Source organism: Ranitomeya imitator, chromosome 5 (assembly GCF_032444005.1).
Source record: "Ranitomeya imitator isolate aRanImi1 chromosome 5, aRanImi1.pri, whole genome shotgun sequence".
NCBI classification, from domain to species: Eukaryota; Metazoa; Chordata; class Amphibia; order Anura; family Dendrobatidae; genus Ranitomeya; species Ranitomeya imitator.
The window spans coordinates 63,549,515-63,568,518 of NC_091286.1; the positions used below are offsets into that span (position 1 = coordinate 63,549,515).

The following is a 19,004-nucleotide window of genomic DNA, read 5'->3' on the forward strand; positions in this document are numbered from 1 at the left end:
ATAAGCCCTCGGTCCGACCTGCAAGTGAAGAAAAGTAAGTTATATTATACTCACCCGGGGGGTGGTCCTGTGCAGTCCGATCCGATGGGTGTCGTAGGTCCGGGTCCAGCGCCTCCCATCTTCTTCCCGGCATCGACGCTCCTTCGCAGGCGTACCTCTCTGTCCTGTTGAGGGTAGAGTAAAGTACTGCAGTACGCAGGCGCTGGGTCTCTCTGACCTTTTCCAGTGCCTGCGCACTGTAGTAATTTACTCTGCCTCAACAGGGTAGAGAAGGACACCTGTGCAGGGGCACCGATGCCGGGCAGCAATGAAGAAGCAGGAGGACGGCGTCGCAAGAAGATTGGAGGCGCCGGACCGGACCTGTGACACCCATCAGAATGGATCATTACCCTGGGTGAGTATAATAAAACGTATTTTTCCTCGCTTGCAGGTCGGACTGGGGGCTTATCTACAGCATTATACAATGCTGTAGATAAACCCTGAAAGGCAGTGGCCGCATATTATAGCGGCAAAATCTGCTTACAGGTTCCCTTTAAATGAAAGGCTGAATTACCAGTGTGAAACATGTAGATCATCAGAGCAGACTGTCAGTTGTTACATGTCTCACACTGGTAAAATGCCCTTTCATTTAATATAACTCTGGAGGCAGATTCTCAAAGAGATCTACGTCAGACCCATAGATCTTAGCAGCTCATTTAAATATTAATAAAAATGTGGATATCTCTGGAATAAGGCATCAGATTACAGTTATCAAAGAATCATTTTATTCAGCTTTCTATGACCTGCATGCCCATGAAGACAACTTAAGAGATTTGATCCTGCTGATACATTCTCTTTGATTGCAAAGTTAATTCACACATATATCAGATATCAGACCCCCAATTGATTCAGATCCCAGACAACAAAATAAATTCCGAACACAAATGGAAAAATAAATTCAGATTTTCACTTCTGACTCCATACAACAAAATTAGTTCAAATTTCAGACATCAGACCCCACGATTAATTCAAATTCCATACCTTGAAATTCACTATCAACATAAGGATGAATGACCTCGGGGAGATCAAAACATCCAACACCGCGGAGACACCATCACGTGTTTCTCAACGCAGTGATCCAGAACACTGCCCCCATCCCTTATGGGAAATATGCAAATGCATGTAGAAAAGTTGCGGAGACACCATCACGTGTTTCTCAACGCAAGCAATAAATAGCCAGGTCTTTCACCGGGAAGGAACAACCACGGGAAGGGCAGCATCCAAAAAGGAAAACCACCTATGCCAAAACATAGTATCCATCCACAGACTGTCACGTGATGGTGTCTCCGCGGCTTTTCTACATGCATACCTTGAAATTCAGACCCTATATTAGACCCCTAAAATAATTGAGACCTTAGACCAAATGGCTACATTATTCAGAACCATACATCACATCCCTTAATTAATTCATACGACTCAGTAAAGTACGACCAGTAAAGGTAAAAAATTGATCAATGTTTTTCACATCTATAAATGGTACATGGCATTGCATGATCCTTGCATCTGTCAGCTCCTTAACCTTTGTGGTGATGAGTTTTTCCTGTCAGCTCTGAGTCTGAAGCCCTCATCCCCTGTGGCAGCAAGTATTAACATTATATTCACTGGGGATGTTAGCATTTATTAGAAGAGTTGTCACATCTCAGTGCCTTCTACAATGCTGCATTATATATATCATATCTGGAGAATTTGCTTTTTTGTCTCTAACTTATGGCAACCAGTTGTAGGTGTTTTAAGCAGCAACAATAATGATGTGCTAGCCTATTGCTAGCCTTTAGTATTTATTGTAACAACTATACCTTAGAAAATCCAGGGCCTATGGCTCGAATAAGGACAGAGGAACCTTTCTCATCTCCCAGTGAAGGGAAGCCGGAGTGAGAACCAGTTCAGGAAAGTGGGTGCAGGAATATGGAAACCCCAGAACCAGGATGAGCATCTCATAGACTAGAGGATCCAGCATTGAGAAGGAAAGCTCAGACTAAATATGGAACCACAGAGCCAGGAAGAGCATCTCAGAGGCTAGATGAGCCAGCATTGAGAAGGAAAGCTCAGACTGAGTATGGGACCGCAGAGCCAGGAAGGCTCAGAGGCTAGAGGAACCAGCATTGAGTAGGAAAGCCTAGGCTGAGTATGGGACTGCACAGGCAGGAAGAGCATCTCAGAGGCTAGAGGAGCCAGCATTAATAGGGAAAGCTCAGGCTGAGTATGGGACTGCAGAGCCAGGAAGAGCATCTCAGAGACTAGAGGAGCCAACATTGAGAGAGAAAGCTCAGGCTGAATATGGGACTGCAGAGCCAGGAAGAACATCTCAGAGGCTAGAGGAGCCAGCATTGGGAAGAAAAGCCCAGACTGAGGGTGGGACCACATAGCCAGGAAGAACATTTCAGAGGCTAGAGGAGCCAGCATTGAGAAGAAAAGCTCAGACTAAGTGTGGAACCGCATAGCCAGGAAGAGCATCTCAGGTTGATTATGGGACCACAGAGCCAGGAAGAGCATCTGAGGCTGGGTATGGGACTGCACAGCCAGGAAGAGTATCTCAGAGGCGAGAGGAGCCAGCATTGAGAAGGAAAGCTTAGGCTGAGTATGGGACTGCACAGCCAAGAAGAGCATCTCAGAGGCTAGAGGAGCCAGCATTGAGAGGGAAAGCTCAGGCTGAGTATGGGACTGCATAGCCAGGAAAAGCATCTCAGAGACTAGAGGAGTCAGCATTGAGAAGAAAAGCTCAGACTGAGTGTGGGACCGCAGAGCTAGGAAGAACATTTCAAAGGCTAGAGGAGCCAGCATTGAGAAGGATAGCTCAGGCTGAGTATGGGACCGCATAGCCAGGAAAGCATCTCAAAGGCTAGAGGAGCCAGCATTGAGAAGAAAAGCTCAGACTGAGTGTGGGACCACATAGCCAGGAAGAGCATCTCAAAGGCTAGAGGAGCCAGCATTGAGAGGGAAAGCTCTATATTAACTATGAAGCTAAGTTCTGGCTCCTGGTGGAAAATTTTCACCTGATTTGTGTTCAGGGAGAATTTGGTGAAGCATGCCATATCCTGCTAGATCTGAGCACAAGGCTCAACTTTAGCATTCAGGTGCTATACAGAATCACCCCTCCCCCCCACACACACACACAGTTGCTATCTCCCAGAGAAGAGATTTTCACCATATTTTGCAGTCAACTCTAGTACAGTAAAAATGAACCTTGTATCCCTGGAGAATTTAGATAAAATCATTCGATTTGCTAATGGCATGTATTTGATAGAAACCTTAGAATTTCATCTTCTGTCATTTTTTATGCTTTTCTCATGATCAATGGAACCACTTTATGGCAGACCTGCCATACAACTCCCATACACATATACAAATGCACACAGCATCATCCGACTTCTGAAGGTGTGTACATTTTTAATTTAATAGTAGTCTTTGTTGCGATCGATACACACACAGAACACATCGTATGTAAGGTCTAATAAGTTACAGGTAAAGCAACTCATTAGGAAAAGAGTAAGACCATATATGTTAATGTCAGCTACAAATAGGGATGTCTTCTACTGGGACTTTAACATGTATGTAACTGCATAAAGGCATAGTAAGTAAAGTGGTGTGGACTGCCACCTTAAAATGGGTTTTTCTTGCTTGTAAGCTGCTAAACCGATGAATTTAGTAACTGATAATTACTAGTGGATTGTTAAAAAGACAAAAAAAGGGTCTATGATGATCCTTTGCAGACCACAGGGTCCATATTGTTCCTGCACAGGACAGTCTGCTGCTGTTTCCAGTTATATTAGGGGCCATTATTGTGTCTACATCTACGATTGGACCCACCAGAGGATCTTCTGGTACTCCGGTGGGCCAGTCCTACCTTCTACACATGTAAAAATACATATACACATAAATACTTATAGCGCTAGGTATAACATAGAGGCAACACTATGGGAAATATATACATCTTCCAGTCATAATGTATATGTATACCTTTGAAAATTTCTACATGGACTATAAATATAGCTCTCTTATGCCACAACTCTTTCCAACTGATTTGCTACATAATAAAATAAATATATAAAATATTGAGTAATATACTTGTAATTATTGAGTGATCACCCACATTACAGTTTTCTATAGAATGCTAAAATGATGAATAAAAGCCACACAATTTTGTGTTTCCAAGCTAAGTAACAGCTCCAATGAAAAGCAAATGATGTTTGGAGCGATTAAATATTAATATTTTTCTCATCAGCGGCAGGGGAAGCATCATTGGGCTTTCTATCATTTCTAATGAGTCCTAACAAAAGAACATCTGCTGTTTCTATTGTGAGCCTGGCACTGGATGACGCCTCTGGGCACGCTCGAGAATTACAGTATTTGTACTTACCACTCCAGCTTCAGGATTCCTTTTCCTTCCATTACTGAATGTAGAGGCTAATGTTGAAGAGCAGCTTTCATCATACAGTGCCGTCCGGCCGTCATTTATAGCAGAATTGATAGAAATGGTCCACATGCTTGATGCGTAACCATCACAGTTACAGTCATCGTAGCTTCCACCATCCCCAGATGCCCACACGTAAATGCTGCCCTTCGCTCCACGACCCTGACAAAACAGCAGTTTTAAATAAAATATTAGGACAGTTGATCAAATTGTTATTGTGGTCAAATTATATCAGAACCCAAACCCTTTTCATGCTGTATGGTAGAGGAGTCAAATTATTGACAGATCTTATGTAGCTTCAGAATGTGGTTCTGCAATGTGTAACCCTATGTTTGTTGTGTTGGAGCAGTTCCACATTGGGTATTTTCAGCTTCATTTTTCCCAATTGTGTTTGGGATTAGCAAATGAATATGACGCCTCGAGGGGCGGACACAGACAGAAGAGGACCCCAGGAAAAGAACAACATATGGGCACTTTGCAGTCCAATAACATTTCTCCACTTGCTTTGGAGATGGAAGTGGGCTTCCTTACCTCTTGGGTGACTGCACAAATTCCACCAGTGTTGTGTCCGCCCCTGGGTGCCTCTTGATCTAAATGTCATGATGCAGATAGATATTAATGGCTACCTACAGTTACAGCGAAACGTTTAATTATAGTCCTGGAGAGTGCACAATAATTGTTTTTCTAAATGTCTTTCAGTGTAGATTTCGAAGCATTGACCTGCAGGATGCTTATATCTATGTATCCTGCAGTGTCCTAGGCTCCCATAACCAGTAGAAGAACCAATGCTATAAAATCAGGTAACATCCTACAGTGATGACCCCTATACTAGAGACAGCAGCCTAGGAGACAGAGTAGGACTTTCCACCTATTTGTGCATAAATTCTGTATGAGCAGACAACAGAACAAAACACAGCCAGTCTAAAATAGAATTTAGCGCACATTCACACATTAGTTTTGAAAATAGATGCATGTGTCTATTCCATATGCATGACCAATTCTCATCCGGTTTTTTTTGTAGATCGTATCATTAGGGATTGATTAAAAATGGATAAAAAACAGACCTCAAAAATAGCAGCAGTCCAATCTCTGTTGTATCACGTACTACAGTACATCAAATTGATCAAGGCATAGTTGATGAATAATTTGTCCTCATTTTTAACAAATTCACAGCCTATTTGTTCCTATTCACATTCTGCACAATAAGGCAATCTGAACTTTTTTTTACGATAATGTGAATATGTCAAAAGCCAATTTAAAGCGTTGAGGAAAAACTATTCACAATTCTTCAGTCACTTTGATGAGTGCTGGTATCAACATAGAACATAGACACATGTAAATTTTGGGTGACCAAACTCCAACTTTGATCCTTGGTCCTAGGACTAGTTCTTGTTTGAAGCAGGCCAAACAGTTGCATTTACCTTGTTCACCCCATCTGCCATGGCCTGTAAAGTTAGTTCTCTTGGTCCATCCACTGTCTTGCCATCATCGGTGGGCCCCCAGCTGGCACTGTAAATGTCTATTACCTGTGGCATGTGACTGATAGACGAAGCTTCAATTATATCAGTCATAAAAGGTTGATCCAACATACGGATTCCTGTTGTTAGAAAAGATAGTAGTTATATTATATGAATATATGGTAAATGATTTACAGCCATTGTTTAAATAGCTACAGTTTGTCATGTTTCCTTATCTTACTTCTTCATACTGTAAAATTGAAGGCGAACCCTACATTATCCTTTATATTGAACTTTTTCTGTCTAATCATCTCTGTCTTATATAAGAGCCCAATTGCTCTATTCTTCCATGTCTAGCATTTCTTGATTTACACAAAGACTTCATTCATCCCCATCATAAAGGATGCTCCTTTAATTGTTGCAATCTCAAAAAATGGATGGGTCTACTTTTTTTCCTATGGAATATACACATGGTCCCCTTCAGGAGATACGGAAGAGAAAGACTAGTCAACAAGGGTCAAGCTACATGAAGAAGAATGGTAGAGAGAAGATCTGAACCAAATTCATAGTTGCCAACTTTTAAGGGAAATTAGTTTTACGCCTAATCAGATCATGCCCAATTCACTCTGTACCCTAAAAAAGTGCATCTTGAATTCAGGGCTCCAACTAATGATGGTAAATCTCGACATCAAGTACAGAAACCTTTCAAGAAGCTTTCGACAAAGCTCAAGAGATTTCCCAGCTCTTCTTGGAGACATCGCTTTAGGTTACAGTCACGTGTAGTATTTGGTCAGTATTTGTAAGCTAAAACCAGGAGTGGGTGAAAAATGAAGAAGTGGTTATGTGTTTTTATTATACTTTCCCCCTGATTGTTCCTATATCTAATCTAAAAAAAATCTTCCAGTTCTGTGACATTCATGAGTTTTCTTGAATGCACTGCTATTTTGAGGTCTAGCCACAGACTTTCAATGATTTTCAGTTTAGGGGACTGTGAGGGCCATTGTAAAACCTTCAGCTTGCGTCTTTTGAGGTAGTCTATTGTGGACTTTGGCGTGTGTTTAGGATCGTTAGCCATTTGTAGAAGCCATCCTCTTTTCATCTTCAACTTTTTTTACATATGGTGTTATGTTTGCATCAAGAATTTGTTGAAATTTCATTGAATCCATTCTTCCCTCTACTCGTTAAATGTTCTCTGTACTATTGGCTGCAACACAACCCCAAAGTATGATTCATCTACTACTGCTTAATGGTTGGCGACATGTTCTTTTCCTCAAATTCTGTGCCTTTTTTTCTCAACATACCTTTGATCATTGTGGCCAAAGAGATCTGTTTTAACCGCAGTGGTCCATAGGATTTGTTTCCAAAATGCATCAGGCTTGTATAGATGTTCTTATGCATACGTCTGAAGCTGAATTTTATGATGAGGAGACAGGAGATATTTTCTTCTGATTACTCTTCCATGAAGACCATATGTGTGCAGGTATCTCTGAACAGTAGAATAATATACCACAACTCCAGAGTCTGATAAATCTTTCTGAAGGTCTTCTGCAGTCAAGTTGACTATGTAAATATATATATATATATATATATATATATATATATATATATATATATATATATATTCTGTATATATACAGTACAGACCAAAAGTTTGGACACACCTCATTTAAAGATTTTTCTGTATTTTCATGACTATGAAAATTGTAAATTCACACTGAAGGCATCAAAACTATGAATTAACGCATGTGGAATTATATCCTTAACAAAAACGTGTGAAACAACTGAAAATATGTCTTATATTCTAGGTTCTTCAAAGTAGCCACCTTTTGCTTTGATGACTGCTTTGCACACTCTTGGCATTCTCTTGATGAGCTTCAAGAGGTAGTCACCGGAAATGGTTTTCACTTCACAGGTGTGAATTCCACATGTGTTAATTCATAGTTTTGATGCCTTCAGCGTGAATTTATAATTTTCATAGTCATGAAAATACAGAAAATCTTTAAATGAGAAGTTGTGTCCAATCTTTTGGTCTGTACTGTATATATATTCAATATCTCATCTTTAGGCCTTTTAGAGATAATTTAATCTTCATCTTGTGCTGAACTGTTCACAATAACAGTAACTTGGTTTAGGGATGCCCAAACTTTTACATGCCACTGTGTGTGTGTGTGTGTGTGTATATATGGTATCATTACCATTAGTACTGTTTTTATATATACCAGTACTAGAGGTAATGATACGCTTAACTTTTTATACATTCCGTTTATGTACAGTAGGTGGCAATATAAACTAGAAGAAATAGAGCAAATCAAACAAAACAAGTACTATTGCGTTTTACCAATGTATCCTTTTGAAAGTAGAAAAAAGTAATTGACATAAAAAATATAAGTATATTATACTATACCGGCAACTTTTGAGCTATATGCAACTCCCACCCCACAAATATTGTTGTTTGCAGCAGCAGATACTTCTCCCGCACAGCGAGTCCCATGGCTGTGATAAATGAGACAAAAACATAAGAAATGTAGTTACATCCTAGATGACTCCAGAGTTATTTGCTGCACTACTAAAGTGAGTTTGTAGCATAACTGCAAAAATAAAAAGATTATGTAGAGGAATAAAATAAATAAAAGTGTAAAAAAATGTTTTATTCTTCATTTTATTGATTATCCGTAGTCCTCAATCAGATGACCATTTTTCACATTCCTGTTCTGTGCTGTTCATGCACCTATTACCACTCTATGGGATCGTTCACAGGCAAACTGGGGATTCGAAAAAAAAATGGAGATGTCTGTTTTTTTTATCCAAGTCAAAGATCAAACTTGGCAACAAAAGTCAATGGCTCTGTGAAAAATTCAGACACTACATTGATGGCATCGTAGACTATTTACTAGGAGAAGCCTGAGAAATCTCCATCAGTTTTTTGTTTTTGCAACCAAGAAAAACTGGTGAAACACTGATAATGAAAATCTGATCCAGGACATGGTGGAAATCACTTGTTTTTATTTTACATACGAGACGATAATGGTCTTAGTATTGACCATAAGTTTATGACTGTCTGCGGGTCTCCTGAGTCAAACTTAATTTCCTCACGTATGCTAATGAAGCTGCTAAGTTGAGGTCAAGAGCATTTTCTGGAAAGTGCAGTAACTACTTGCAACTTGATACTTGAACATCAAAATTTAGCCTTAGGTTGTGTCCACACATATTACAATTGTTGTAGATCTATTTAGATTTTTAGGTGGGAAATCTGCAGCATCTTATAAAATTCTCATTCGCACATTGCAGGGATTTTCCATGCAGAATTTAATGTGGTGTAGATTTTTTTCCACAGCATGTCAATTTCTGTTGTACATAAATTGTAGGTTTATTGTAAAACGTCCCCATTGAATTCGATGAAGATGTCAAAATCAGCATTAAAGAATTGTTTTTTTTTAATTTAATGAACTGATTACTTCCAGACCTGCCACTAAATCCACTAATTCTGAATAAAAACAAGCAAACATGTTAAATGGGAACCTGACAGCAGATACATTTCAGGGAAAAATATAGTTTAATAGTCACCAGAGACCTAGCCACATGAAAGACTAGTTGCACAGACGGTTCTCCAGTGGCTTCTCCCTGCCCGCTGTTCTGAAGTGACAGGTCTCACCCTATACATGCAGGCAAAAAGCCACCAGGGACCTACCTGTCCAACTAACCTCCTGTGTGGCTCACTTCCCCGTGGCTTTTAAATTATGTTTGGTTTTTTTTTCTGAAACCAAGCAGCATTTAAGACTTAAACAAACATGGCTGAAATAATTCAGCCATGGTCTGATGCAGGCTGCTTGTGGATTGGGCAGCAAGCATGAGATATCAGGTTCCCTTTAAGTTAAAACAATTAAAAAAAATCATATGTAATGGAAAAATCACCATACAGGCTGAGATGATGTAATGTTAGTATACTCTCTTTTGCTTCCTTTTATAAGATTATCTCAGCACAGGAACATTTTTTTCAACACATCCAATTATGGAACTTATTTTTAATCCAAGACATATTAATTAAAATGTACTTTGTTTGTGGAAAAATCCCTTAATGCAACCGCTGAAGTCCACAGCATACTTTCAGATTTGCTGTGGATAGTGTCTGTAGCAAATCTGCAATATGTGAACATACTCTTACACTTTTTTACACTTTTGGTATGGCTTTACTGTTACAATATTGCATCTTTTTTCCCTATCAAGCTAATTTTGCCAACCTAATAATTCAGAAAATATCCAAGAGTAGATCTGCTATACAGACTGCCTTACAATGCATGTTTTTAAATCATAAGCAAAAGTTATACCAGCTGTGTAAAATATGTAAAGCAATGCAAGCAAAAGTGTGGTAGTAACAATTACAGGCAGGAAACACAGTTTTACACTTTTATCTAAAGGGCTTATCAGGGTTAAGAAAACCACTGAGATCATCTCTTGGTGTGGAGGACCTTCCCGTTCTGTACATTAGGTGGACAGTCTTTTGTTTTTTAAAAGAACTGTGTAATGCCTGATTTCCCCTGTGATGGCGCTACAGGGGCACTGAACACTTGATATTGGAAAATGCCTGTCCCTTGCCTGCAGCAATGAGTCTTTACTGTGGCTTCTAGTATCTGTAAGGCCGGTTTCACACGTCCTGATATCCATGTCCATGTGTCCGTGTGATCCATCCGTGTGGCACACGTGTGGCAACCGTGTGCAGTATCAGGACCACAAGGAAGGCTGCCGTGAAGCAGCGCTACTGTAAGCATTGTTCCCCTGCATGTGGTGCTAAAGCCGGCTTACAATAGGAAGGTGACATTAACCCCCCATTACCCTACTTGCCACCGCTACAGGGCAAGTGGGAAGAACCCGGCAAAGCTCCAGAATTGGCACACCTTTTCTGGGCTGCTGTGGGCTGCTGTTTTCAGGCTGGAGGATGGCGCCTTACCATCCTGAGAATAGCAGCCCACACCTCTGAGTTTTGCCGGGTTGGTTTAAAAACATAGGGTGACACCACATCGGTTTTTTCTTTAATTCATTCTCCCCTGCTCACACTGCTTGCTGGCAGAGCAGGGAAGAATGGATGAAAGCCGAGTTCAGCACCAGCCACCGGGGAACAGCAGCTTGCAGTAGCGCTACTTCCCCGGTGGCCATCCGTGCACAAGGAGGACAGTGTGCACTGTTCTCCTTGTACACGTGTGTGGCACGTTTTGCGGCCACTGTGTCCGGTTGAAAACAGACATGTCTGTGTGTCCGTGAAACTACGCTGACATGTGCATAGACCCATTCATTTGAATAGGTCTAAGTGTGTCAGTGTCTCCGGTACGTGAGAAAACTGTCACCACACGTACCGGAGACACTGATGTGTGAAACCGGCCTTATTGTCTGCAGGACTAACATCATATTGACAGCACTGCAACCAATCAGTGAGCTCTGCAGCTCTGAGCAGCTTGTGCCATCAACTTGGGCAGAGTCACTGAGCTCAGTTATGGACTGCGACACTGGCGACGTGATAGAGCAGAGGCGTAAACTCAGCATTTGATCTGGGGAAGGTGAGTAAAGTAGAGTTGTTTTTTTTAAACAAACTGCATCTCAGACAAGTACACACAAGGTCAAAATTGTAGACACCTGTGATGCTAGTTAGTGGACACACCTTGATTTAGCATGTCCCTTTTGTCACATTATTTTCAGGGGTACCATCATTTCCATCCAGGCCTATTTCATGGGTTTTATTTTTTTTAAAGTTCTGTGGAAGCATGGCTGAAAAGCAATGTCTGACTTTCATTTGTTCATTTTCATAGATTTTTTATTTATTATTACTTTTGTCAGATTCTGACAAGTTATTTCTGTGACCATTGTGGGATTTTCTGCCATTAAATGAGGGGCACCAACAATTTTGACAATGTGTGTATTTTCCAAAGCTGGAAAACTCCTTTAATCCATGAGACTCCCAGCACAAAGTGAAAAGTGCATTAAAGTTTCTATTTTTGGTTACTTATAAGTTGAAAATATGGTTATAATGATAATTTAAATATTTCAATTAAAATACTGCAATATATTAATTAATATTTATATTTTTGCCTAACTGCTTAGAGTAACAATTACTGCAATAACCAGGATAATTTATGAGCTGCAGTAGAGACTGAAAATTTCAGAAAATATTAACCTTTATTTTATTACCTATATGTCCATGCAAGTGAAGTAATTGACTAATAAATAAGCCACCTTTACATAGAAACTGTGATATAACACGCCTCATTGATTTTGGAAAATTATGACAATGAGAATAATCCTTTACATACCCAGCAATAAACAGGCCTTGTAAACAGGACATTTTACACACAATTTAACATCCTAAATCTCAATACCATCAATTCACTGGGCTAGAAAAGTTCAGATCCAATATTTACATACTCAAGATCTGTCAGGCTTGACGATAGGATCACTAGCCTTGTAGCACTTTTGTGCTTTTAGGATATTTCAAGTTTTGAAGGACATAAAAAAACAGGTTTCCCATATTTTGTGGTTATTTGTCACTTAATAAAGTTTTCCAATCTCTAATAATAATCCCCAACATTCTCAGAACTAGTAAAATAGCTAATTGTTGTCCACTTGCTGAGTAAATTCTGCTCCACCATGGTCCCGTATCCTCCACAGGTGGAGATGTTCCATTTAGCTGCTCTCTAAACAGATGATCAACCAAATCTTCTTTGTTAACTTGAATATTACCGTATTTTCCAGCGTATAAGATCACTGGGTGTATAAGACGACCCCCAACTTTTCCAGTTAAAATATAAAATCTTCTTAAAAGTCGGGGGTCTTCTTATATGCCGTATGTCGTCTTATAGGGCCGGTGACTAATGTGCCTTTTGGGGGGGGAGTGGTCCCGATGATGAAGAGGGGGCGTCTCACAGGAAAGTGTGAGTGGAGTATCCCCCATTACCTCATTGTAGCTGCAGAGTGGGGTCTCTGTGCTGGGGAGCGGCGGCGGCTGTTCCTCTTTGTGCCGCGTGGGTGCTGTGCTGTGGGGTGGCGGCTCCTCTTCGTGCAGCATCGGGGCTCTGTGCTGGGTGCTGTGCTGTGCGGCGTATCTTAGTGCAGAGTCAGTCGGGGCTCCTCTGGCATTTCCTCAAAGCCCGGAGGCCCCGGCAGCTCCATTGCTGCGATGCGGTGGCCTTCGGGAAAATGGCCGCTGGGGGCAGCGCATGCTCAGATTCAGATCTCATCTCCCGAGATCTCGGGACGAGATCTGAATCTGAGCATGCGCCGCCCCCAGCGGCCATTTTCCCAGAGGCCACCGCATTGCAGCAATAAAGCTACCGGGGCCTCTGGGCTTTAAGGAAATGCCGGAGGAGCTCCGACTGACTCTGCACTAAGATACGCCGCCGCCGCCCCAAAGCACAGCACCCGCACGGCACAAAGAGGAACAGCCGCTGCCGCTCCCAGCACAGAGACCCCACGCTGCAGCTACAATGAGGTAATGGGGGATACTCCACTCACACTTTCCTGTGAGACGCCCCCTCTTCGTTATCGGGACCACTCCCCCCCACCCACCATACACACATTGGTGTCTGCACCCGGCGTACAAGACGACACCCGGCGTATAAAACGACCCCCGACTTTTAAGAAGATTTTCAGGGGTTAAAAAGTCGTCTTATACGCCGCAAAATATGGTACATTTAAAATGTGGTTTTCAAACCAATAACTCCTCCAATGTTTACCAAATTGGAATGGGTACAGCTTAGTAAAAAAATCGACAAAAACTTGCAGAGCCTTAAATTATAGCATCGAATTTGTCAGCAAATGTAAGAATTAATTCAATTGGAGAATAAATACCAAGTTATCAGTAAAGTCAGAAGGTGGACATAACTTCACCTCGATATGGACACCTTTTGTCAATGCATTTTCAGAACATATCTTTTTGTCTCGCCTCTGCCTTTGTGCTTTGCTAGTTCAACTGAATACATGGTTGATAAAGACAAATTCTGTTAATTATTTTGCCATGGAAACAGTAATACTAGCACAAAAGATCATGTTCTAAAGTCGTAAAGTAGATATTCCGCTGTAATAAAGAACAAAACTGGTTTTCAAGAAACTGCTTTAAAACAAAGTGGATCCAAACCAAGCAAACATTAATGGTACAAAGCTCTGTGTTGTTTTCCAAGTTCATGACTGTAAAAAAATTTTAAGGGGTAAGTTTTCTCCTTATGGACAGTGACATGCCAGAGACTTAAATGCCTTGCATGCCCCTCTTGGAAATAAAATATTCAAATTCAGTCAATAGTGACTTGTGGGATTACTATTTCCAATAGGTAGCACTAGATTACAAGTCCTCTTCCTCTATGAGGAAACAATTTGCAAAAAAACATTTTAGGAACTCTACATGGAATCTACACCTTACTGGAGCTGCTATTTGACATATCTAGGTCCATATCTACCATGCTCCAATTGGCAGGCTATTATCTACTTTAGTGGGGAGCTAAGAAGTCTTTTAGGGTGCTTGCAGATGAGTACATGAAATCTCACATGATTACAAAAAAGGTTTCAAGAGCATAAATATTTTGTAATTTGTGAGCCCTTTAGTAAACATAATATTTGTACATATCAAACCTCAAAAGAAGGGAAAAAAAATTCTTTAAAATCTAACTTTTATTAAAAATTTTTTTCCTTATTTGTACATACAAATAAAGCTTCATGTATACATGTCCAATTGGATCTTTATGGTGAACTGTATGACAGTCAAGTTGAGGGTATGACAACTAAGTTAAAAAGGTTGTTTTCCCCTGATTTTCTTTCAAAATCCACCCAAAATGGGAAGAAGAGAAGCAGCAGGGTGCCATAAGGTGTTTTTTGAATAAATAACTCAGTAAGTACTGTTCTTGGAAATTATATTTACAGCCATTCTAGTAGAAAAACCCTGTCACTTTACCTGTTAAACCAGTCATCAGTGTATCGGGGATAGGGATAAGGATCATTGCTGCTGAAGTCGTAGCTCGCTTCTGCATTCTGAAAGAAAAATGGCTGAAAGTCATTATGTGCACACATTATTCACAATCCTGCTAAAGTTAATAAAAAAAGGATTTTAATGACATAATAACATCCAGGATTGCTAATATTGAGGGTGAACCTCCAAAATTCATCTTCAAGATGTTAAGAAATGATGCAATTTCCCTGAGCGAGCGCTGTCTGAATGCTGCCACACATGTTCTCCTCTCTGTCTCCTTTCTTTTGATGCCACTCACTGCCCTTCAGACAGTGCTCAACCTGAGAAGTGACTACCGTCAATCAGAAGCAAGGGAAAGACCCCAATATGCAAATGAGAAGGTGTAACGGTGGACCAAACACTGTGCAGCCCATTTAAAATTATTTTAGGGGTTGACAGACTTCCATTAAGCCAATTAGCTCAATTTTTCTTCCTCTAACCAAAACTAATTTAATATGCACGACTGTATGACTGATCCAGATTATACAGATATATAATACAGTGACCCTGGATTTCTATGACACATTTGTACCTTCACGTGCCTGCAGTTTTAAACAGATCCACATAGAGTTTCTTTCTATCATAGATTTCTGATAAGTAATACAGAAGTGTTCTCCTCTGGAGGCATTGCTCCTAATGGAGAAGCAGTTTATCATATAAGCAACATATAAAAGTAAGTAGAAAGTCTACATTTCATTAAACTGATCTACATGGGCTCCGAACATGAACTTTTTAATACACGACTGATTTCCTCTTCAGGTTTGCCAGTCTAATAAAGCTTGTTGAAAGGCTGCAGCGTGTAAAAATGTCAGACCACGAGTGCTGCCACCATTCTGCACTCATTGGTGTAGGGATAGGATGTAGCTGGAGTGAGGGACAGATTCTGACTGCGCACTCTGCCAAAAAGCCGCTGGGTGTACTCTGAAACCCATAACTGGGGGAGTACTGTGCCAAGCAGATGCTGCTAGAGAATTTACTGATGGAAGAACAAGGCAAAGACAAATGAGAAAGTCGCCAATGTAACTGGGGTACTGCCAGCGCCTCGGAAGGCAGGATTACCATGGCTGAAATGTTGCAAAAATTTATGAGCAAGCGAAAAAATAAGGCACCACCATGTAATGGGATCCATATAAGCAGGAGCCAGCATTACAACAACTTCCTCCTACACCTCTTCCACCTACACCTCAACCTTCACCTCCATCTCAACCTCCTCCTCTACTTGGACCTCTGCCTCCGGTTCTAGACTATTTATTTTTAATTTTATGTTCTTTTAAGTCAGCTCACCAGCAAAAACAAAAAACAACACAAAAACAGTGTTGGATACCTCCTCCCCCACCTCTTCCACCTACTGCTACGTCCACTTCCTCCACCTAGTCATCCACTTTGACCTCCGCCTCCTGGTTCATTATTTTTTATTTGAATTATTTTAAGTAATTTCTCTATCCACATTTGTTTGAGGATCAATTGTCCTGCTCTTCCCCCATTTAGCTTCCTTTTTCATCCCCTTGGTCATGACTATGACCATTTTACAGCCATTCGGCCATTTTATAGCCTCGAAGTTTGGGTCCTCATTGACCTCTATAGGGTTTAGGTCAAGTTTAAGGTCAAGGTCGGACCTGAACCAAACTTTTTACTGTTTATGTTCGACTATCCCAAACATCCACGGGTTCACTCATCACTAGTAGGGACATGACAAAGCTGTAGTGAGAGGCAGTATTTGGTTTTGCAAATGCGCAGTTTTCTGCATCCAAGTTTGTGTTAGTACGGTGTGTAACCAAAAGTTTTTAGAATCTTCAACTGTGTCAGTGAGAGTGATGTGCTTCTAAACATATTTTTCTACTCTTATGTTACCATATCTGTGGGATAACTGTGCCAAAAAGCCGCTGTGTATTCTTTAACTCATATCTGTGCAAGTAATTTGTCAAAAGCTGCTGTGTGTATTCTTTAACACATGTCTGTGGGAGTACAATGACCACTGTGTGTACTCTGCAATCCTGCCTGTGGGGGAACTGTGCCCCATTGTCTGGATGTGAAGTTTTTAATCAGTTTCTCTGGGAGAAAAGTGAAAATATGCTCTGTGGGTGAAATTTGTTATAGGTTACTGTGGGGGAATTGTGACAACATGCTCTGTGGGTGAAATTTGTTATAGGTTACTGTGGGGGAATTGTGACAACTTGCTCTGTGGGTGAAATTTGTTATCACCTTCTGTGGAGGAAATGTGGCAACATGCTCTGTGGGTGAAATTTGTTATAGGTTACTGTGGGGGAATTGTGACAACATGCTCTGTGGGTGAAATTTGTTATAGGTTACTGTGGGGGAATTGTGACAACATGCTCTGTGGGTGAAATTTGTTATAGGTTACTGTGGGGGAATTGTGACAACATGCTCTGTGGGTGAAATTTGTTATCACCTTCTGTGGAGGAAATGTGACAACATGCTCTGTGGGTGAAACTTGTTATAGGCTTCTGTGGGAGAACTGTGAAAACATGCTCTTTGGATGAAATTTGTTAGCTTTTGTGGGGGATATGTGAAAACATGCTCTGTGTCATCATTTGTCATCAGCTTCTTTGGGTGAACTATGATAACATGCTCTGTGAGTGAAATTTGTTATCAGCTTCTGTAGGGGAGATGTAAAAACATGCTTTGTGGATGAAATTTGTTTTCAGCTTCTTTGGGTGAAATATGAAAACATGCTCTGTGGGTGAATTTTGTTATCAGCTTCTGTGGGGGTACTGTGCCTAGAAACCTATGAACCCTATGGACAGGTCTCCTGACCTGAGCTACACCTACAGTATAAGGCTGCACTCTCAGGTCACTGACCAAGTGGTGTCCATTTTTCACAGATGCATGTATTCAGCTTCACTCGCAATATGTTCGGTCTAAATCTGAGTATATGAATTCGAATGTGTATGTAATCAGCAAAAAAGGAAACACTTTCTATTACTTTTTGATAAACAAATAAAGTAGTGATAGTGAATATTATATTTAAAATTCAGTAAATGTTGGAGTGAACTTACAATAAATTGTAATTAATTAACTGTATGCTTATTTGTGTCAGTCATATCATATGCATGAGGTCGTAAATTACTACCCAAGCTGCGTAGCACGTGCCAGAAAAATAGCTCAGGTTCTTTAGATAAAACCTGCCATCTCTCGGGTTTTTGTCAAAGACTTTTCAAAGGTTTTATTGTATTATGCATTGTCATTTAGACTATGGATTATTCAGATTTAACAGTCCTCGTTCTAAAAAATGAAAGACAGTTTGTATTTGATTCATGATCGTCTTATGAGTTACAATTGCTGTAAATGAATGCATCCCCAAGGATCTCTGTGATGTATCCATGGTTACCCTGCCTGGATATGAATCTCTATAGATAAAGTAATATCAGACATAAATAATTCATGGTATCTCTCTACAACTATGTGACCCAGATTTTAAATATCATGAGTGGATATTAGTTTGAGGCAAGCATTAATTCAGGGAAAGCAGAAGCATCCGCATTGCTGTGGCTAAATACAAATGGAAACTTACATAAGGTTTTTTCTCACACAAGGAATTTCAGCATGTACTTACATTTACCATACGATTTCTATAATTATTGCAAGTACAGAGTGATTTTCTTATGGAAGTCATTTGAAAAAAAATCATATGCTGGTACTATAAGGTTTATGCTTATGTCAATGACCAGCATTGTCACATCTCCTCCTGGACCACTACTGCGATGCCTGCTTCTGTTACCAAGCATCGCTGTATTTTTTGTGTGCGTGGCACTGGTGATCGAGGACATGTTGGGACAATAAGCTCTGGGTGGTGCAGGCTCGCTACAGCTACAGAGACAAGGGTGGCTGAGACCTGTGGTTCATCCAGTCAGGCAGTATTGGTGCGTGTGCTGCCAGCTCAAGTAACCAGCTCCCTACTCTGGCCAAAGGAACAGCGCCACCCCTGAATAAAACTCCCAGGTTACTGATGGCAGTTGCCAGTTATAGTTCATTCTAGTTCTAGTCTTCTCCAGTTGTTGTGCTACTTCTTTGCCTGTTTGATTTTCTTTCTGACCTCGGACCATTTACTGACAATTCTTCTGATTCAATATTTTGTCCCTAGTCTACCTTCATGGTT

General features: G+C 40.6%; 1 protein-coding gene across 1 annotated transcript in view; it reads right to left on the reverse strand.

Annotated features, from left to right (window-relative positions):
* PCSK2 (proprotein convertase subtilisin/kexin type 2) overlaps positions 1-19,004 on the reverse strand; it is a 253,984-nt gene that overhangs the window by 20,539 nt on the left and 214,441 nt on the right. Inside the window, exons 6-9 of the mRNA XM_069768745.1 lie at positions 14,834-14,910; positions 8,312-8,400; positions 5,872-6,047; positions 4,397-4,612 (exon numbers count right to left, since the gene is read on the reverse strand). Coding sequence (XP_069624846.1) covers positions 4,397-4,612; positions 5,872-6,047; positions 8,312-8,400; positions 14,834-14,910 — 558 coding nt within the window. The remainder of the gene's footprint in view (positions 1-4,396; positions 4,613-5,871; positions 6,048-8,311; positions 8,401-14,833; positions 14,911-19,004) is intronic.